This window comes from Choloepus didactylus, chromosome 2, assembly GCF_015220235.1.
Source record: "Choloepus didactylus isolate mChoDid1 chromosome 2, mChoDid1.pri, whole genome shotgun sequence".
Taxonomy (NCBI): domain Eukaryota; kingdom Metazoa; phylum Chordata; class Mammalia; order Pilosa; family Megalonychidae; genus Choloepus; species Choloepus didactylus.
The window spans coordinates 204,703,483-204,725,918 of record NC_051308.1 but is presented as its reverse complement, the minus strand read 5'-3'; the positions used below and the strand labels follow the sequence as shown (position 1 = coordinate 204,725,918).

Here is a 22,436-nt window from a genome sequence, read left to right as displayed (position 1 = left end):
CCAGTAAATTCTAGGTTTCCTCATTGAACAGAGTCATGTGCGGCAAGGCTGTGTTGTGCTTTGGTCTGGAATTCTGCTTGGTCACTTGTATCGCATACCACATGGCTGCCTCCCGCCTGCGAGCCAGGGAAAGCTGGAGCCTGGGCTGCTCGAAATAAAAATGACATCGTTGTTAGCTCGAGAGGGAGAAGTCTGGATATTCTTGCTCTGTTTCTTGCAAAACAAACTTCTCAATTTGCTGAAAACTGAATTTTCCCTTTAGCTGTCAAAATGGTTTGTAACTGAAATAATCTTACATCCTTTAGAATAAATACAAATAATGAATGGCCAAAGTGATTCTCAAGTCTGTGCCTTTAATACTCAATGCACAATTCATCAAAACTTACACAAAATATGAAAATGTCACTAACTTCCTCCTGAAATTTCTACCCTCTTATTTGCATCTTCTGCAATTTGCAGACCCACACTCTTGGAAGCACTCCACTAACATAGAAATAATATTTGCAAAGACTTTGACTTTTTCTCTCCAGTAAAACTGTCATCTGATTGTTGCTTACCTCTGTATACTAACTGTCACACTTTATTTTTATTTTAAGTGTGTATTAACTTGTCTGTCTTCCTTGGCAGGAAGACAAAGCCTATGTCTTACTCCTTTCCATATCTCTAGTTTTTAGCACAGGGCCTGACACAAAATAAGCACATGATAATATTTGCGAGAGAGAGGGAAGAAGAGAAAGAGAGAAAAGACAGCCCATTTAGGAATCAGTGTGCCTGGGGTATATTTAGTGGGATGCAATGTGAGGACGACCTCATCCGCTGAGAGTCAACATGTACAAGTGAATACTGAAGGCTCTCAAGGACCCTGAGTCCTTTTGCACTGGTATCAGTGATTTCGAGGTTAAAATCCTAGAGCTGGATTTGCAAGTTCTTTTTATAACTTTATTTTAACCTGTTAATACAAGTAATACATGTTCACTGTGGAAATTTTGCCAAAATGCAGGGAATAAACATCACCTGTAATTCAACCACCAAGAGAGAACCATTGTTAGCATTTAGAATATAGCCTTTTAGTCTTACTTTTTCTTTGCATTTAGATTTTAATTTAAAGAGATTATTCAAGGATTGTCTGTGAATACAAAGAAAGTAAATTGCAATTGGAAAAATAGTTGTCAACTGCAATAAAATTTGAGATGCTATTTTTATTACTGCCTACTAAGGCAATCACCTCCTCAGAAAGCCGTTCTTTATCTCCTCCAAGTGAATGTGATTCTCACCTAAGAGGGCTTGTTGGGCACTTCTCTTCGTCCTGCAGGTGTCGAGGCTGTTTGTATGAGGGCTTATATCTTCCTGGGTGAGGCCAGGCCTGAACCCTGACACTTCACCCTTGAAGGTCAGTTCAAGGTGACTTGAACTGACTAAGAATCTATACACATAATGGATTTTTTTCCCCAACTTGTGAATGTCACTCAGATTCCATCACCTTTGAAAGAAAGCAAGAAAATTTACCAGTTTATTCCTTTGTTTAATAAACATATGGACCGCTTTCTGTGCGTTAGGCACTAAGCTAGGCTTTAAAGCCTCAAAGATGAATAAGAAAATCTTATCCTCAGGGAACTTGACATTTAATGAGAGAAAAAGAGAAATAAACAAGGATTATAATAAAGTTTGATAAATGCCATGATAGGTGTACAGTGGTGGCCTAAAGATCAGGGTGAACAGAACTGATCAGAGAAGGCTTCAAGAAAAGGGAGAGAATGAGTCAGGTTTTAATGGAAAAATATGAGTTTGTTAGGCAAACAGGCAGAGGGAACAGCATGTTCAATGTCTGAAGATTTGAAGGCTCACACCTCTGAATAAATACAATAAAAACATACATGTTTGGAAACTGAGGTGCATTAAAAATGGCTAATGAGGTAAAAGGATGAAGACCTTGAATGTTAGAGCTTGGACTTGATCTTTAGGCCTCAGAGAGCCATTGAAGCATTTTAATCGAGAGCAGAGAAACAGGTGTACTTTTTAGAAAAATCATGCAGCAGTACAATGGACGTGAGGTCAGTTGGAGGCAAGAGGGTGGTTAGGAGACTATCAGAACAGGCCCAGAAAAAGAGGATAGGGAGGTGTTCAGAAAAGGCAAATCTGCAGACAGTAAATCTTCTGCCTGGGCTGGAAGTAAGAACAAGGAGTGACTACAAGTGGGCACCAGGGATCTTTCTGGATGGAAGGTCCTAAAATTAGATTTTGGTGATGATTGCACAACTGCATAAATTTTCTAAAAATCATTGAATTGTACATTTAAAAGAAGTTAATTTTATAGTATGTAAATTATACCTCAATAAAGCTGTTTAAAAAGAGAGCGTAGGAGCTTCTCTTCCAAATGGACAGTGGCATGGAGAGGAGGCAGATATGAAAAATGTTGATAAAGAGGTAGAAATGGTTATTGATTGTATGAAAATAGGATGGTCACCTATCTGTTCAGCCAAGTGTCCTAATTTTGCTTGTATATTTTTTATAAAAAGATGTTCACCCTACCTTTTACTTGGTAGATTTCAAAGCATATGTATCTGCCTTTAACTGGCAGTAAGAATATCTGTCCTCCTTATCCTTACCAAAAACCACATCCTCCAGCTCTCTGCCACTACACAGTTCTTAGTAAAGGCTTGATGTGAGAAAAAAAACATTTATGAAGGACTGCCTGAAGGATATGCAGTCCATTCATTTCTCCAGACACTGTTATTGAGTGCCAGGTGCTTTTATTATTAGCAGTGAATAATGCAGAGGTAGTGTCTGCCTTTATGGAGCTTCTAGTCTAGCAGTGAAGATACATGATATTTAACAGTTATGATAATTATTGTGTCACATTTCACATGCAATAAGAGAAAATGGCATATGAACTGAGAACTGAAGAATAATTCTGGGGTGGCGGGGTGGCTGTAGACACCGGTCCTGTATGCCTCCGGTTGGTACTCCTTTGTAGGCAATGAGCCTTTGAATCTGACCCTTTTTGGATCTGGAGTCTGTTGGGTTATCTTGGGCCTTATATCATCTTGGCACCCTTAGAATTGCTTGTTTTGAACTGTACATCGGCTTTATGCCATCATTTGCATTGACGCATGTTGTAAGAAACAGCCATTCAAGATTTACAAGCAATTATTTATAGAATGTTGTAGAAGATACAGCCTACACATTATACATCAGAGACCCACAAGGGAAATTTCTCTGATCACTCCATCATATTAGCTTTAACGTTCTGCTCTTTCAGTTGCTCTGGAGCACCGGCTCCATCTTGCCTCAGGGAGTCCACACATGTCATGCTCTCAGCCTGCAATGCCCCCGTTCCCTTTGTGTCAGGTTTAAACCTTTTCTTATCCTTCAGCTATTAGTTGAAGTGTCGCTTCTTCAGGGCAGTCTTCCCTAACCAGCCCCCACTCCCCTTCCAAACTAAGACTGGTTCGTAATACAGACTTTCAGAGACTCACTTCTTTTCTTTTTTGCTGAATCTTTTTTAAAATTAAATAAATAGCTTGGTAACTTTTTTCTCTTCTAGACTGATGATGGGAGGTCCGTGAGTGTAAGGACCTCTATTTCCTTGTTTGCTGCAGTATCTCAGTCATAGGATAGTATCTTGTACATAGTGGATGTCCAATACATGGGTACTGAGAGTTTGAAATAATGAATGATTCTTGTAACTGTTCACTTTCTCCTTTTCCCTTTGGCTGATCGGAAGCTCAGGCCTTCCTCGCCTTCTACCGTCACGTTTGTATAGGTCCTCATGGCATGCATTTTGTGCACTAATATTCCCCTGATTATGTAATATTTTTCTTTCCTCGGACTTCTTCATTTTTATTCCAGTGTATACTGTAAGTTCCTATGAGCTATTTTAAGTCTTTTTTGGGAAGAAATAATAAAAATTTGATATGTTGGTAGGAAAAGAAAGGGAGAAGTCAAAGGCAAAATGGCAGTGCTTTTAACCAGATGCAGGAGGAAAGTTTCCTTTTGCTTTGGTTTAATTTTATTTTTATGGCAAGAAGGAAAAAGAAATAAATTTGTCCTTTAATCTGATAGGAAATGCCCCTGAAGAATTTGGGGCCTGTCCCTGCCCTGAGATGTTCCTCTCAGTGTCAGGAGGCACGGGGTGCTGGACTTGGCAGGGCCTCCTGGCCTAACGGATGGGTGGGCATGGACCTGGGGGTGCCATCTGTGCAGCTGGGCTCTGTTCCCATTGACTCTCCCTTGAGGGGTGGGGTGGGGGGCAGAGCCAGTGGGAAGCTGGTTCTTTTTTTTACTATAAGAAGAAGAAATGAACTTGTCCTCTTGTGTTGCAGATTCAGTGGTTCTTTCCTATGACTCCGCTGGACAAACACTAGGCTCAGGTACCGGTCCTTCCCCCTCTTTCATCCTTTCAGCACTCAACAAGGCCACCTTTGAGTGGAGCCTAATGAGATGGGAGGTGTCTGGGGAGGGCAATGGCATATCTCAGAGTTGTGGGGAAAGTCTTAAGAAGCTTTTCTAGCATCTCATGGTCTAAGAAGCAGCAGTGGGATACAACACCCAGAAAACTTATCCAGTTGTTTTAAAAGTGTACCCTAACTGGTGGTTTGATGGGTTGAGCCCTCTACCATAGGTTTTACCCTTGGGAAGACGGTTGCTGCAAAGGAGAGGCTAGGCCTCCCTATGGTTGTGCCTAAGAGCCTCCTCCCAAATGCCTCTTTGTTGCTCAGATGTGGCCCTCTCTCTCTGGCTAAGCCAACTTGAAAGGTGAAATCACTGCCCTCCCCCCTACGTGGGATCAGACACCCAGGGGAGTGAATCTCCCTGGCAACGTGGAATATGACTCCCGGGGAGGAATGTAGACCTGGCATCGTGGGACAGAGAACATCTTCTTGACCAAAAGGGGGATGTGAAAGGAAATGAAATAAGCTTCAGTAGCAGAGAGATTCCAAAAGGAGCCGAGAGGTCACTCTGGTGGGCACTCTTACGCACAATTTAGACAACCCTTTTTAGGTTCTAAAGAATTGGGGTAGCTGGTGGTGGATACCTGAAACTATCAAACTACAACCCAGAACCCATGAATCTCGAAGACAATTGTATAAAAATGTAGCTTATGAGGGGTGACAATGGGATTGGGAAAGCCATAAGGACCACACTCCACTTTGTCTAGTTTATGGATGGATGAGTAGAAAAATAGGGGAAGGAAACAAACAGACAAAGGTACCCAGTGTTCTTTTTTACTTCAATTGCTCTTTTTCACTCTAATTATTATTCTTGTTATTTTTGTGTGTGTGCTAATGAAGGTGTCAGGGATTGATTTAGGTGATGAATGTACAACTATGTAATGGTACTGTAAACAATCGAAAGTACGATTTGTTTTGTATGACTGCGTGGTATGTGAATATATCTCAATAAAATGAAGATAAAAAAATAAAGTATACAAAGGATAATTAAAAAAAAAAAAAAAAGTGTACCCTAAGGAGTTTGCAGTAGATGGTCTCTCCTCATAAAAAGTGGCCCAGGTTCATATATAAAAGGATATTTGTTTTCTGTGCACATATCCTATCTCAGACAATGGGGCAGAGAGCTATGGGAGAACCAAGCTCAGGGTAGGGTGGTGTAGATTACCATCAGGGTTCTCCAGCAGAATGGCAGGCTGGTAAGAGCTTCACAGTTCCCTGAGGACATACACCCCATTGCATATTTACACGTTTACCCCACATACTCAAACACACCCCCGCCAGGCGAGGAGTACCACATTTTACTGTGCACTCATGCCAAAATGCTTGCACGCAAACACACTCATGCTCTTCCCTGTGTCCACAATGTAGGGCACACAAATTGGCACCACCACCCACTCCTTGACATAGAATCACCCAGGCCCAAGGAGCTTGGCTTTTCCATGTCTAAGGCAGTCCACACACTCACCACCCCTGTGCTTACTGGTGGTAAGCAGGAAGAGAGATTGCCTTGGTTGTTCAATCTGCTGCCATGGGGTCCCCATGGGGCCCCAGAATGACTTTACTTTGTGGGAAGAGTATCTCTGCATCAAGCCTGCATTGTCGGGTGAAGGTGGTAGGTGTCACCTATAATACCAAGAAGACTCTGCTGGCCTGTTGAGGACAGTTATTCCTTTTGCTGTCCTGGAATACAATAGATTGATGTTTCACAAAGCAGCCATGAGGTTCAGGCAGTTGTTGCATTGTGGATAAGGGGAAAGATGTTCAGAGAATATAATCCCAGCTATCAATGTTTACTGATGGCCTTCCAGGTGTTTTACCCACATCTCAGTTATCTCTTATGGTAGCTTTGCAAGGTAGATAGTATATTCTTAATTATAAATAAAGAAACTAATGCTCAAAGAGGTGAAGTAAACTTTCTGGGGTGAGTCATTTTTGTCTAACTCTAGAGCCCATGTTCTCTCCATTGCCATCTTGCTGTCTCTTACCAAATGCTTAAGGAGTCCCTTACCAAATGCTGAGGCAGGAGAAGTCACTTTAAGATAGAGTGGACAGACAGAAAGAATTCTTAAATTGACACAAAAATTGTGTCTATTCATATAGGAAAAGATAGGCCAATTTCATTGCATTAAAGATAACTTCTATTAATCAAAAGATACCATTAAGAGACTGGAACGGCAATCCAAAGTGAAAAAGGATATTCATGGCACAAACAACAGAGAGCTTTGTATCCAGAAAGAACTGTAAAAATCAATAAGAAGAAAGAAACAACCCAGTACAGAAATGGGAAAAAGACCTGGACAGGCACCTCACAAAAGAGGAATTCCAAGTGGCCAGTAAACCTATGAAAAGGTGTTCAGTTGTATTAGTCCCGAGGGAAACAAATTAGAATCACAATGCTATACTCCCACACATCCTGACAGTACCAGCATTGGCGACGATGTGGTGCAGTGGAAGCTCTCATTCTCTACTGGAGAGTAAATTGATACAGTTCCTTTGGAAAAAACTATGGCAATATCTAGCTAAAATTGAATATACACCTACCACATGACCTAGCAATTCCTTTCTAGGTGTATTCCCTGCAGAAATTGATGCTTATGCATACCAGGATGTATGTACAAGATTCATGTACAGGAATGTTCCCAAGAGCATCTTTCAAAATTGTCAAAAATCAAAAGCAATCCAAATACCTAACAGTAGAATGGACATGCAAACTGTGTTTTAGTCATAGTATGAATATGATGCATCAGTAAAAATGAGAAAATTACAGATAGATGCCACAACATTGGATGGCTCTTAGACATACTGTTGAGTGAAAGAAGTCAGACAAAACAGAATATATATTGCATTATTCCATAGCAAGGAAATGAATTCCATTATAGTTAGGATGGCGGTGTTCAATGAGCAGGAGGAAGGAGCTATGACCAGGAACGGGCACACGAAGACTTCTGAGGTGTTGATAATGTTCTTTTTAGTGCCCTGAGTGGGGTTACATGGGTATCTATTTTATAGTAACTTGTTAAGTTGTGCATTTATATTTTATGCATTTTTCCATATATTTATTATCTCTCACTTTTTTTTTAATATAAAGGGCATAATCTGTGTTGTCAGTGATAGGCATGGAAGCCTAGAGGCATGGGACAAGCTATTCCTAGGAAAAGAAGGTCCAGGAAGCAGCACTGTAGGAAGGGCTTGCCTGAATAAAAAAGGAGGAGGGGGAAAGGGCAGCTAATATTTATTGAACATCTACTATGTTTCAAGCACAGTTGTAACTACTATACATATACCAACTCATTTACATCCTACAGCAACCCAATGAGATAGGTACTGTTATCCTCATTTTCCAGATAAGGAAACTGAGGTACAGAGAAGTTAAGGAACTTATCCAACTTAAAATTGGAAGCAAGTGGTAGAGCCAGGATTTGGATTTAGACAGTCTGGTTCCAGAGTCCATATTAATAACCAAGGAGTGCTTTCTTCTTCTGTTCTCATTTATTTTCAAGGGGATTTTGGTCCTTGGCCTCCAGATCTCTCTTAGAGCTATAAGAAGATTTGAGATTAGCCTGCAAATAACTATGTGTCACAGATAAGGCTCCTAGGTTTGTAGATGGTTCTCAGTAAAAGCTGGCAAAAACAAACATTCAGATATTTTACTGCCTGGTTCCCTCTTAATGGAGGATAGGTTCAAATGGACTCAAAGTCAACTTTACATTAGAACAGATTCTTGGTTTACCTCGCATCTAGTTTTCTTGACTACACCTACAGTACTCTGCTTTATTACCTGATTGAATTATCATTTCCTAACGTTTAACTGGGCTTTGTGTGCAGCCTGCATGGCTATAGGAGCTTTTTGAGGTTCCACATCTAGTTCTACCTTTTCATGCTCCCAGGGAATACTTGTAAGAGGCCAACAATTTTGCCATCTCATGCTTTGTATCAGCCCTAAAAGGGAGTGATAACAGGGAAGAGCTTAGCAGAAGTCTTCACAGTGGCCATTGTACCATTTTATTTGGGGAGAATTTACAGAGTATTCGGCATAACCATATTGCCATTTTTTTTTTTATAATTATAGCAAGATAACTTTGGAATTAATCCGCACTTTCTGTTAATGTGGGTAATTAAAACTAGAAAGTAGAGGTTCCAGATCCAGATAAGATGGAGTGAGCACACTCCACAATATCTCTCACTTAATGAAGCTAAAACCCTGCACAGAATACATTTAGCAGCTATTTGAGGAGTCTGAAAAGTAAATATTAGCAGACAGATTGGAGAAAGACCAGAATTCAAAGTACCATCAAATCAGCAGTGAATTTCCCATTTTTCCTTCAGTATTCCCTGGCTAGACACAAGGTAGCCCCAAATCCTTCAGTGGCCATCAGGGCACAGAGAGAACTCCAGGAGAAGACCTTACTTGTGGCTTTGAGGTGGGAAGTTGCTCCTCAGGCTCAGATAGAAAGGGGCGAAACCCACAGATTTTTCCCCCTTTTCTGTGTTCTCTTGTGCTCCAGCCCTCAGGCAGTCCCTTAGTGTGGTATTGACAACAGCAGCAGTGGAGCCTGTAAGTTTGAGAGAGGGGAACCTTCCTCACTGATCAGAGGAGGTGTAATCCCAAGAGGGTGAGGTGAAGACTGGTTGCTTTTTCTATCTCTGCCTTCCTGATGCTTGACCACAGATATGGGCACAATCCAGGAGATACATGGCAGACCATGGTAACTAAAACCCCAGCTTTCTGGCCAGAAGACCAAGAAGGGGAGGCCCAAGGAACTCAAAAGTTAAGGGGAGAAAATGGAGAGGGAGGAGCTCAGAAGAGTGTTTCCATAAAGTTGTTTATCAACTTCTGAGCTAACCTGTGAGCTGTTGATGCATGCATCTGATTCCAAACAACACATCAGACTTTGAGAACTGAACTAAGGCTAGATCAATGTGCAGGTCCCAGATTGTACACTGCATGGAACACACACAGGACATATCTGAATAACACAGCAAAGCCTTTGACAAAGGAACTGACGTTGAAACCACAACCCATAGAAGGCTGGTCAGAACTTGCTTTCCGAACCCAACCTGCTTGATTGCCTGCTGAAAACAAAAACAAAAACAAAAACAAAAACAAAAACAAAACAACATTCTCCATAGGATTTAAACAAAACTTGGAGATTCTTAGCATAATAATCAAATGTCCAGGATGCAATCCAAAATTAATCTTCATATGAAGATCTCAATTCACATGGGAAAAGACAATCAGCAAATGCCAATGCTGTGAAGACACAGGTGTTGGAATAATCTGACAAAGACTTTAAAGCAGCTATTTTTAAAATGCTCCCTGAAATAAGGGTGAGAACTCTCATGAAATGAATGGAAAGATAGAAAGTCTCAGCAAAAAGATAGAAGATAAAAAGAAGAAACAAAGGGGAGATATAAGAACTGAAAAATACAATAACTGAAATAAAAAAACCTTACAAACTGGAGTTGACAGAGGAAAGAATCAGTGAATTTGAAAATAAAGCAATAGAAATTATCCAATCTAGACATGAGAGAGGAAAACACTTAAAAAATTGAACAACACCTCAGGGACCTGTGGGACAATACCAGAAAGTTTACCATCTGTGTCATTGAAGAGAAAGAATGTGTTGCAGAAGAAATATTAGAAGAAATAATGACTAAAACTTACCCAATTTGACAACTAAGTGGGGGTTATTCAGGAAATGGAAGACTGGTTAAATATTCAAAAATAAATCAATGTAATCTACCATATTAAATGTCTAAAGAAGAAAAATTACGTGGTAATTTCAGCTGGTGAAGAAAAAGCCTTTGACAAAATTCAACGTCCATGCATGATTCAAAAATCTTAGTGACACATCCCAGAGTAATTTGGGCAGATAATAAAAAATATATTTACAGCCTCCCCCTCCCCAGCCTCAAGGATCTGGGGGAAGGTGCGAATGTGTTGGACATCCTCACCTGGACTGGTGTTGATGTTGTCACAAACACTGGGGCTGGCGGTTTGATGTGCTGAGCCCTCGATCATGGGACTTGCCCTTATGAAGCTCGTTACTGCAAAGGAGAGTCTAAACTTGCATATAATTGTGCCTAAGAGTCTCTCTCTGAGTACCTCTTTGTTGCTCAGATGTGGCCCTCTCTCTCTGTAACCGAGCCATCTCGACAGGTGAACTCGCTGCCCTCCCCCCCTACGTGGGACCCGACTCCCAGGGTTGTAAATCTTCCTGGCAATGCAGAATATGACTCCCGGAGATGAATGTGGACCCAGCATCGTGGGACTGAGAGTATCTTCTTGACCAAAAGGGGGATGCAAAATGAGATGAAATAGTTTCAGTGGCTGAGAGATTTCAAATGGAGTCAAGAGGTCACTCTGGTGGACATTCTTATGCACTATATAGATAACACCTCTTAGGTTTTAATGTATTGGAATAGCTAGAAGTAAATACCTGAAACTACCAAACTCCAACCCAGCAGTCTGGACTCCTGAAGACAATAATATAATAATGTAGATTACAAGGGGTGACAGTGTGATTGTGAAGACCTTGTGGATCACACCCCCTTTATCTAGTGTATGGATGAGTTGAAAAATGGGGATAAAAACTAAAGGACAAATGGGGTGGGATGGGGGGATGATTTGGGTGTTCTTTTTTCAGTTTTATTTTTTATTCTTGTTCTGGTTCTTTCTGATGTAAGGAAAATGTTCAAAGATAGATTGTGGTGATGAACGCATAACTATGTTATCATACTGCGGACAGTGGATTGTATACCATGGATGATTGTATGGTGTGTGAATGTATTTCAATAAAACTGAATTTAATAAAAAAAAGAAAAAAAAACTTAGAAGGGAAATTTAGAAGGCAAACTTAGAAGGGAACTTCTTTAACCTGATGGAGGGCATTGTGGTGGCTTGGAGCCATGTACCTCAGGTAAACATGTCCTTAAATTTAATCCATACCTGTGGATGTGATCCCATTGTCAATAGGACCTTTTGATGAGGTTACTTCATTTAAGGTGTGGCCCAGGTGAATCAGAAAGGGTCTTAATCCTATTACTGAGGGCCTTATAGGGAAAGCCACAGAGGGAGAAAGCTAGATGGTGCATCTAGAAGCTGGAAGTCAGTGGAACCAAGAAGCCAGGAAAGGCCACCATGTGTACTGCCATGTGACAGAAAAGCCAAGGACCAAGGATCTCCAGCAGCCAGCCCCAGAATGCCTCAGTCTTCTGGGAGAAAGCATCACTTTGATGACACCTTGGTTTTGGACTTCTCCTAGCCTCAAAACTGTGAGCTGATAAATTCCTGTTGTTTTCAGCCAACCCATTGCATGACATTGCCAGGAAACTAAAATAGGCATCTACAATAAACCTATAGCAAACATCATACTTAATGGTAAAATACTGTTTTCCCTCTAAAGAAAGAGTAATAAAGCAAGAAAAAGAAATAAAAAGAATATAGATTGGAAAGGGAGAAATAAAACTATCCCTTGTCACAGGCTCGTCTCTTTACACCTCAAACCTATGATCTCCATTAGAAAAGGCCTGAGCCTTTTCAGGTCCTGATTCAATGGGTTTGGGCTTCATCAAGTAACCTCCCACTCACTTAAGAGTCTAGGGACAGGCAATAGTTTAAAAGTAAAGAGCACTCAAGACAAGAATTCAACTTTAACATATTTTTTACTAAAGAAGCACTTAAGGTAAAAGGAACAAGTTTATAGTGTAAAAATTAATTGAAACATTACCAAGCCTGGGATCCTCCATTCCTCCATATGCAGCTGGACATGAGAGCAGAGAGCTCCCCCTAGTCTGAGTTACAGAGAATTTATAGCACTTTTGATTTACATTCAATCAAATCATATTCTATTTTGACATTAAAGGTGTGTCGTGAGCACAAGTGACTCATGAAGCAAAGTGTCTTGATCCACGTTTGGTTGAAGATTAAGGAGATTATCCACAGCCTTATCTAAGACTTACCTTTGAATGTCTGTAAAACTATGCTGAAAATATTTCTACTAATTAAGCTATGATTTCTGTAGGAGCAATACATCACACTTCCACTTATACAAAGACTAAAAATTAGAAAAGAAATTATTACTTATTTCTAACTTATTAATATAGTTTTTTATTTTATTCTATGATTAATTTGACCATTATGTCATACTGATAAACATACATTTGGTTAGGACTGTATTCAACCTTGTTGCACTATTTATGACTTATTTTTGATTAAAGTAAGAGCTGCAGCCCCATCCTGTTTTCACAGAGGACCAGGGATTACATGTTATCTCTATCTAGGAAGGTTGCGAGGACCTTTCTGCTTTCTTGAAAATGTTCACAGCTCTTTTAACCATTTAGCTTCTCCTTCAGTATAATCTTCTAATATAGGACTTGAAGAATATGAATCATCTGTCCTGGTTATTATAATAAGGTCTTTCTACTTTTTATCATTTGGAAATTGTACTTGAGTGTTTATAGGTAAAGATTCTGTTAAATATGCTTCTATATCAGAAGGAATAACTGGTTCTTCACCATCAGAACAGAAAACATCAGGTGGTGTATGAGAGCAGCATAGAGAGAAGGAGTGAGCATCTTCATTATCAGATTCCTCAGTAGAGATATTATCCTGTGACATGCTTCTCATAGATGACCTGATTGTCTACATAGAAAATCCAAAGGAATCTTTAGAAAAGGAATTCCTAGAACTAAGTGAGTTTAGCAAGATGACAGATGCAAGATCAAAACACAAAAATTAATCATATGCTAGCAATAAACAACTGAAAACCAAAATTAAATTAAAAAAAAAATTTGTAGTAGCTCTCCCAAAACAAAATACTTGCATGTAAATATAATAAAACTGTATGCTGAAATTGTGTTCCTCTCTCACTCTTTCTTCCCCATCTACCCAGCTGTTCAAACCACAAACCTAGGAGTCATCTAGACTGTTCCTCTTCCTTACCCTTCCCCCTTATTCTATCCCCAGAATGTGTTCCAGCCACTTCTCTCTAGCACTACAGTCCAAGGTACTATTTTCTCTCCCCAGTCTACTAAACATCTCCTAATGGGCCTCCCTGTGCTCCTTTTTTTGCCTCCCAGCAGACCATTCTCTGCATTGCAACCAGAGTGATCTTTTAGAAATTGTAAACCAGATCATATTTTATTCCCATTGAAATCTCTTCAGTGACAGTGTACTTAGAATAAGATCCAAACTCCTTACCCTGACTACTGGGTCCTACTCGCTACCTCCTACTTACCTCTCCAAGTTCACAATTGTCTGCTTGCCCCTTTCTCACTGCCCACAAGCCACATGTGTATTCCTGCCAGACCTTGAATATGCCAGGCCCTCCTTGCTCCAGGGGCTTTGTACTTTCTATTTCCTCTGTCCAGCTGCTCTTACTTCCTGCTTTGCACGACTGACTTCAGATGCCTTTTCAAATGTCACCTCCTCAGAGAGGCCTTCCCAGACCTCTTTAACTGAAGGAGTCCACTCTTCTTACCTCTGGTTCTTTTCTATTACCAAGTCTTCATTTCTTCTTAGCACTTAACCTTCTTTCAAATTATCTGTTTGTTTACTTGCATGTTGCCAGTCACCCCCAGTGAAATAAAAGCTTCATTTGGCCAGGGACCTTGCCTGTCTTATTCACCACTATATCCCTGGTACGTAATAAGTGCTTAGTCAAATATTTATTGAATGAAGAGTGGAAAATTAGAAACAATAATGTCCATCACTTAATGGATAATTAAGGAGTAAATAAAGAGCAGCACATCCATACAATGGAACACTGTACAGTCATTAAAAATGATGATGCAGTTCTATTTTTATTAACATGGAAGATGCTGAGGATATTGTTGAGTGAATAAAACAGGAACAAAATAGCATGCATGTAAAATTATGTGAGTAAAATTATATGTGCCCATTTATGTACATATTTACACAAAGAGAAACTTCTGGAAAAATATTCACCAAAATGTTTGCAGCAGTTAACTTAGCATTGGAGTTTCTAATGGTTCTTACTTTATTCTTTACATGTTTTTTGGTGATTGGGTTTACAGTAAGCATGTGTAATCTTTACAATTGGGGAAAATAAAATAATTTTTGTTTGAGGAGCAGCATTTGTCTAATTTTCTTTAATAATTGCTAGTTTAGTATGTATACCTTATCTAGCCTTCAAGGTGGTAAACTCCATGAAATTTAAGATACAAACTGCAGAGTGAGCCCCCCCCCCCCCCATTTTTTCAACCAGCTGCTCTTGCCATGCTGTCTCTCATGCTCCTCCTGCAGCTTAGCTCCAGATGCCTTAGCATGGCCTGGACACTTCATACATGAATAGAAATGAATTCACTGCAGGGCTCAGCGCTAGACAACTGCTGTTTTCCCAGGACAGAAGTAGAAATGGGTACAATGACCTCTTGGGCTGCATTGGGGTGAAGCTTCTTTGGTGAGAGACTTCTGGGGCTCCTTTGATAGCTTGTGATCCTCTTACTCAGGGCCACAGAGGTTCCACTCTCCATTGGGGATGAGCCTTGCTGTGCTCCAGTGGAGGGCTGGGGGCCATGAGGAATGTGTCTCATCGTGAGTTTCTCATGGGGACTCTCCTCCCCCTCCCAACATACAACCATTGGAGGTTGGCTTTGAGTTTGTGAACCTCTAAGTTATTTTACTGGGTCAGTTAATTTAGTCTAGGTCAGTGAATTTTTCTGTGTTTGTTTTATAAAATTGCTTTTCCTATTTTAGTTTGTCTTTGATTAATTGATCCTACTTAGTAATTTATCTCTCTGACTTGAGATGATGTGGGAGCTGTTTGCATTTTGGCCAGCACCTCTGGAGCCTTTGCGGACTCCCATGATTCATGTGTCCCCTGATACAAATGTGGGCGTGGCTGGAGCCTTTTGCCATCACCCTTGGGACAGGGGGGAATAGTAGATAATTGCTCTCCTGGCAGCTGCTTTCCTAATATTAAGGTCTGCTTTTCTCATTTCCTCTTAGAGTCAGTTTGGCATAATGTAAAGAAAAGAAGCTTCAGGGTCAGACCTAGGTTGGTTCAACAGCATCCCAGCTGATGCATTTATTGGCTCCATTTCCTCATTTGTAATATGGAAGTAACACCTACCTCACTGGGTTGTTGTAAAGATTATATTGAGAATGTCAGTGAGAGTCCCGAGAGCAGCATGAATGCATAGTAGATGCTCGATAAATAGTTCACAGTCTTTCCTTTCATCAGGTATCTCTGACAACCCGTTTGGAACCATTGGCTCCCTCTTCCTCCACCCAAGCCATGGCATGTGTTACTTAGGTTTAACAGTACCTTTGCCTTTTATTAGAGACTATACGATGCTATTTCTTCAGCAGAAGTGAGGGATGTATTTTGATTAGGATAGGTCCATAGGTCCTCATTCCATTTACCCTTATACCCTTTGCACTTAGCAACTCACCATAGAACAGAAATTGGAGCCCAAGCCCTCTGGAAAGATCTGAAGGCAGAGCTGCTTTTCTTGAGTGGTTGGAGTGTTCTTGCCTGATGAACTAACCTGCCTGGATGACTTTCGACTAATAATGTTCCTCCAATGGCTCTTCATGGGAAATACTCATGGTCGTCATCATTATCAGTTATTTATTAAGCACCTGCTTTGTGCCCAACACCGTGACAGCTGATGGAAATTAGCTCTTTTAGAATGAAAAGAGGAAGTGGACCACTGGAGACCAAAAATACCAGTATCGTTAGGCTCATGATGTGCACCTGTATTCTCTGAGATTCCATTCCTGGGCTCAGGGGCCTGAAGATGGGAGTTACAGTAGGACTTGGCTTGGGGAGTGTGCAGGAAGGTCGGGTCTCCCTTTGTCCTAGGGCAGAGTCCCACTCCATGGCACAGGCCTCCCAACTACTTACACACAGCATGGGTAGAAAATGGTAATGGCTGTATGCCATGCTGGGATAAACAGGAGGGGATGTAGGAGTATCTGCACAGACCATTGCAAAGGCATTGATAATTTTTTATTGTTAGAGAATTATGATGAGGTAAATAAAATACAAATTATTAAGGAAGATACTAAAGGTGAATTGCCGTGAAACAAAAATAAATCTTTTCAAGTTCTTAAATAAGAAACCTGAGTTTGTTTCATTGTTTATAGTTTTTTATATCAAGTTTTATGCCTGAGAAGTCTCCACATAACTCCTGTCAAGGCTTTGTAATGATGCTCTCTTCAAAAATATTCAGTTGTCATCATCAAATTTTGTCCACACCAGTAACTGATAGAAAATGGAAAATCAGTTTTTTACACTCATTCAAAAGTTTACAAGAGTTGGAATTCTATGTAAAGAATCCAACAGCTCTTCCTTTTCTTTCATCAAAATTGTAATGTTAAAATTTATTGTGATAGGGCAAATGGATTTCAAATCCAGTCACGCTTTTTTATATCAGGTATTTCAAAGTAGTGCGAATCCGTTTTGCAGAATGCACATGCATTCTTAGAGCAGTCGCCCTGCAGCCAGCTTGGAGACCATAAGACTACACTGGACCTCGACCGCGAGCTGTGTCCCTAATTACATTCCCATGCTCACTGCTCGCATGTCCAGGGGGATCCCATCAGACCTGCTTTCCAGGGCCCCATCAGAGACGCCCCAGACAAGGCTGTCTGCAGCCAGGTGACTTGACCAACTGCCCCCAGGACTAAGGGGGTCAGTACACAGACATTTTTGGCACCCATTTGGGAAGTTGTGGAATCGCAGATGAGGTGTCACGGAAGAGGACTGATGGTAGAAGATCAGCTCTGTCTATAAAGTGAGGAAATGACCCCTTCCCTGTCCCCTGAGGGTAGGGATGCTGCGGTGTTACATGCTGTAGACGTTGCTCTAAAGGTGGTGAGAACCAGGCCTCTCCCCAGGGTAGACAGTCAGCATCTTCCCTGAAACAGTAGAAATCAGTTAACTATTGTAAAATTAGAAACTCAAGCTTCAGAGTGGCTGCTCTCAAAGTATGGTCTGTTGATTCTTGGGATTCCCCAAGACCCTTTCAGGGGGTCTGTGAGGTCAAAACAATTTTCATAATAACACTAAGACATTCCTTGCCTTTTTCATTGGATTCAAATGCAATGGTGTGTGAGCTCTTGCACTTCAACATGAATCAAATCAGTGGCACTAAACTCAACTAGCTGTCATTACTGTATTCTTCACTGCCTCACACGGTAAGAAAATAAATTAAAATACCAGTTTTACTTAAGAATGTCTTTCATGAAGCAGTAAAAAATATTAATGTTAGTGACTCAAGTACACATCTTTTTAATATTATATATGCTGAAATGGGAAGCATAACTAAAACATTTCTGCTGCATACCAAAGAACAGTGCTTGTCCCAAGAGAAAACACTAGTGTGATTGTTTGTGTTGCAAGCTGAACTGGCCACATTTTTCATGGGATACCATTTTTACTTGAAAGAACAAACAGACTTGACAGACAGACTGTGGTTTTTCAGACTTTGGAATTTGGCAGACATTTCCTTGAAAATCAAAGAAAGAAGCCTATCACTTGAAGGGAAACAACTGACTTATTTTTTAATTTTATTGTAATATATATATATATATAATGAAATTTCCCATTTTAATCATCATTCATACACTTCAGTGGTATTAATTACATTCACAAAGTTGGGCTGCCATCACCATCATCTAATACCAAAACTTTCCCATCACCCCCAAAAGAAACTTTGCACTCATTAAGCAATAACTCCCCATTTGCCTCTCCCCCTATCCCCAGGTAGCCTCTATCTCTATGAATTTGCCTATTCTAGATACCTCATGTACGTAGAATCATACCATATTAGTCCTTTTGTGTCTGGCTTATTTCACTTATGTAATGTTTCCATGGTTCATTCATGTTGAAGCATGATCAGAACTTCATTGCTTTTTATGGCTGAATAATATTCCATTGAATGTGATACCAGATTTTGTTTATCCATCTTTTGATGGGCACTTGAGTTGTCTCCATCTCTTGACAACTGTGAATAATGCTCCTATGAACATTGGTGTACAAGTATCTACTTGAGGCCCTGTTTTCAATTCTTTTGGGTATATGCCTAAAAACAGAATTGCCAGTATTGAACATGATAATTCTATGTTTAACTTTTTGAGGAATGGCCAAACTGTTTTCTGTAGCAGTGGCACCATTTTATATTCACACCAACAATTTACAAGTGTTCCAATTTTTCCGCATCCTTGTCCGCACTTGCTATTTTCCATTTTTTTTTTTTTTAAATAGTAGCCATCCTAGTGGGTGTGAGTGGTATCTCATTGTGGTTTTGTTTTTTTTTAATTAAATTCAGTTTTATTGAAATATATTCACATACCGTACAATCATACATGGTGTACAATCAACTGTCCACAGTACCATCATATAGTCATGCATTCATCACCCCAATCTATTTTTGAACATTTTCCTTACATCAGAAAGAATCAGAATAAAAATAAAAGTAAAAAAGAACACCCAAATCATCCCCCCATCCCACCACATTTTTCATTCAGCTTTTGTCCCCATTTTTCTACTCATCCATCCTCACACTAGATAAAGGGAGTGCAATCCACAAGGTTTTCACAATCACACTGTCACCCCTTGTAAGCTACACTGTTATACAATCATCTTCAAGAGTCCAGACTACTGGGTTGGAGTTTGATAGTTTCAGGTATTTCCTTCTAGCTATTCCAATACATTAAAACCTAAGAGGTGTTATCCATATAGTACATAAGAATGTCCACCAGAGTGACCTCTCGACTCCATTTGAAATCTCTCAGCCACTGAAACTTTATTTCGTTTCATTTTGCATCCCCCTTTTGGTCAATAAGATATTCTCAATCCCACAATGCCAGGTCCAGATTCATCCCCAGGAGTCATGTCTTGTGTTGCCAGGTGAATTTACACCCCTGGGAGTCAGGTCCCATGTAGGGGGGAAGGCAGTGAGTTCACCTACCGAGTTGGCTTAGCTGGAGAGAGAGAGGGCCACATCTGAGCAACAAAGAGGTACTCAGGGGGAGACTCTTAGGCACAATTATATGCAAGTCTAGCCTCTCCCTTGCAGTAACGAGCTTCATAAGGGCAAGTCCCCAATAGAGGGCTCGGCACATCAAACCACCAGTCCTCAATGTTTGTGAGAACATCAGCAGCAGTCCAGGTGAGGAAGTCTAATTCATTCACATTTTCCCCCAGTTCCTCAGGGGGGCCCTGCATATATATTTTTATTCTCCTCCCAAATTACTTTGGGATGTGTCACTGTTTCACTTTAACCTGTTCAAACCTACCATATCTCACTCCCTATTCAAAGCTCCATGTAATTGTGGTGTTTGAACAAACTGACTGTAGAGTTATGCTGTTTAGGAAATATAGATCCTGCACCAAATAGACATCTCTTACCTTGTTCTCACATGGAAATTGAAGTTTTAAAACACAGTCAGTTTCGACCTTTACCCTTTGGCCCAGTTTACCCTAGTCTTAACCAGATCTGCTTCATCCATATCACTAATTGAATTCTGGGCTCTTTTTCAGCTTTTTTTTTTTTTTTTTTTTTTTTTAACAGTTGCTTTATGTGCTAATACTGACATTCATATCTGCCGAGCTCTAGCTCTGAGTTTCAGGTGTCACAGAGATACCCAATGTTCCAGAGACCAATCAGGTTATACACTAAGGAATCAGCATCTCAGAGTTTGGAGACAGCCATTACAATTCAGGAATAGATTTGGCTGCTGTAAGAGCTTACAATCTAGGGACCATTACAATAATCATTCCCCAGTTAGGCTGTGTTCTAAGATTCAATTCTGAGTTTACACATTGTAGTTAGTCCATATTGGTGAGGCATTATAGTGTTTACCTTTATTTCTGATGTGCTTCACTCAAAATGTACAGGAGCCATTCACCTCATTGCGTGTCTCATAGCTTCATTCCTCATAGTTGCTCAATATTCCATTGTGTGCATACACCACAGTTCACCATTCTGTTCCTTGGTCTATGTATCCTTAGGCCACCTCCATCCATTGCAAATCTTGAATACTGCCTCCATGAACACCAGTGTGCAAATGTCCATCCATGTCTCTGCTCTCAGATCTTCCAATTACATACCCCATAATGAGGTTGTAGGACCTTATGGCCCCCATATACTTAGCTTTTTGTGGAACCACCACACTGACCTTCCAAAAGGCTACACCATTCTGCCTGTTCATCACCAGTAGATAGGAACATCCTTCTCTCCATGTTTTCTCCAATACTTTTACTCCTATTTATATTTTTTCCTACAATTTTTAGAGAGTTATATTCACATACAATACATTTATCCACAGTGTACAGTCAATTGTTCATAGTATCATCATAAAGTTATACATTTATCACCACAATCAGCACTTGAACAATTGATTACTACTCTCATTGTGGTTTTGATTTGCATTTCTCTATTGACTAACGGTGTTGAGTATCTTTTCATGTGTTCATTGTGCATTTGCATATCTTCTTTGGTAAACTGATGGTATTTTGTTGCCAGTGACACAAGGTGAGCATTCAAGTGAAAATTAGAATTTTGGAAAACTTGTTTCTGTTTGATAGTTTTCCAACAATTAAAATTTTAATTCAGCAAGAGAAAGATTTTATGGACTCACAGGTGGTCAAGTTTTCATAAATGTTTCATATATGCTTGAAAAGAATATGCTTTCTCCATTTTTGAGGTATAAGGTCCTCTGAATGTCAGTTCAAATTTATTAATTTTCTGTTCAAATCTTTTATATGTTCACTGATTTTGTAAACCTGAGTTTTCAGAGGTACATGTGTTTCCCTTTATGATGATGAAGACCTATTTTGCATTTCTCCTTGGAATTCTGTTAATTTTTCCTTATGTATAGGGAGATTTTATCATTTGGTGCATACATGCTTTGGCACAGATTCTCCTTTTGTTTATGCATAATTTCTGAACCTTCTAAGAGTTAATATGAATTCCCCAGTTTTCTTCCAAAAGTTTCTGTATATCTTTTGCCATGACTAAGACCTGACTTATCCATTTGAAGTGGCAATGGAATTGTTAATGGTTAATTGTCAGCAACTTTGCAGCATCTGGAAAAAGCTCTGAAGTGGTACTACCAGCTTCAGGAAGAAAAAAGCAGAGATTTGCATCATCCACACAACTTCCCACCTGTAGCCAGGCAAAGGACACATGTGATCTCCTTGGTCAGTGACTTTTGTAATCCTGGGCTTTCCAGCCTGGCTGAGGCAGGAAGCCTAAGCTCCCAGACTAAACATTTCTCCTTCACTGCCTAGCTGCTGCCTTGCTGCTTTGATCCCTGGGAAGAGAGTACCTTCAGGTGCTGGTAACTGTGCATGAATGTCAGCACATATTGTGCTTGGCTGTCTTGGGAGCCTCAGAATCTTCTGTCCTTATTACAGATTTGGTATCGATGGACTATTGGTGAAACCTGGCTTTCCTAACAGCTTCCCCAGAGGTGAAATGGTCAAGTGTTGGTATGGTGAAAATAGCATTTCCTTTGTAGAAGCTGAATTCACATGCAACTTCTCAAAAACACATTTGTATAATGTGAGATGCTCTGGGATCTGTAGCCTTGTCCAACCCCAAGAGTAAAGAAGCTCTCCTATATTCCTAGAGTGTTATGACTGTGCTTCCTGATAGCTTTCTACTCCACTTTACACTTCTTGTAAAGATTATGCTTAGGCTTTTGTGCTAGTCAGGGAACTCCATGAGGAAGCATGCACAGATTAGGCCATCAGCAACAGTTGCATGAATATGTGGCTGGAGTTGAGAGTAGAGGGCTTTGGGAAAGATCCTTGGTTGGGATGGAAACAGGACAGTCACTGGTTGCTCAGAAGGCTCAAGAATTCTTTGTGGAGACAGTTAAGTTTCAGGCTTTTGTAAATGCTGGGAGGGAATTACCTTGGCAAATTGGGAACTGTCAAAGGAGAACCCCAAAGTAAAAGACAGAAACTTAAATTGTGCTTGGTGTGCCAGTTTGGATATATTATG

General features: G+C 40.2%; 1 protein-coding gene across 8 annotated transcripts in view; it reads left to right on the top strand.

Moving 5' to 3' along the window:
* ST3GAL3 (ST3 beta-galactoside alpha-2,3-sialyltransferase 3) overlaps positions 1-22,436 on the top strand; it is a 250,394-nt gene that overhangs the window by 90,592 nt on the left and 137,366 nt on the right. For 5 of the 8 annotated variants that reach the window (XM_037827457.1, XM_037827452.1, XM_037827460.1 and 2 more), the window contains one exon: positions 4,323-4,370. The exons of the other annotated variants lie outside the window; for them this stretch is intronic. In XM_037827457.1, the coding sequence (XP_037683385.1) occupies positions 4,323-4,370 (48 nt within the window). The remainder of the gene's footprint in view (positions 1-4,322; positions 4,371-22,436) is intronic. 8 annotated transcript variants of the gene reach the window in all.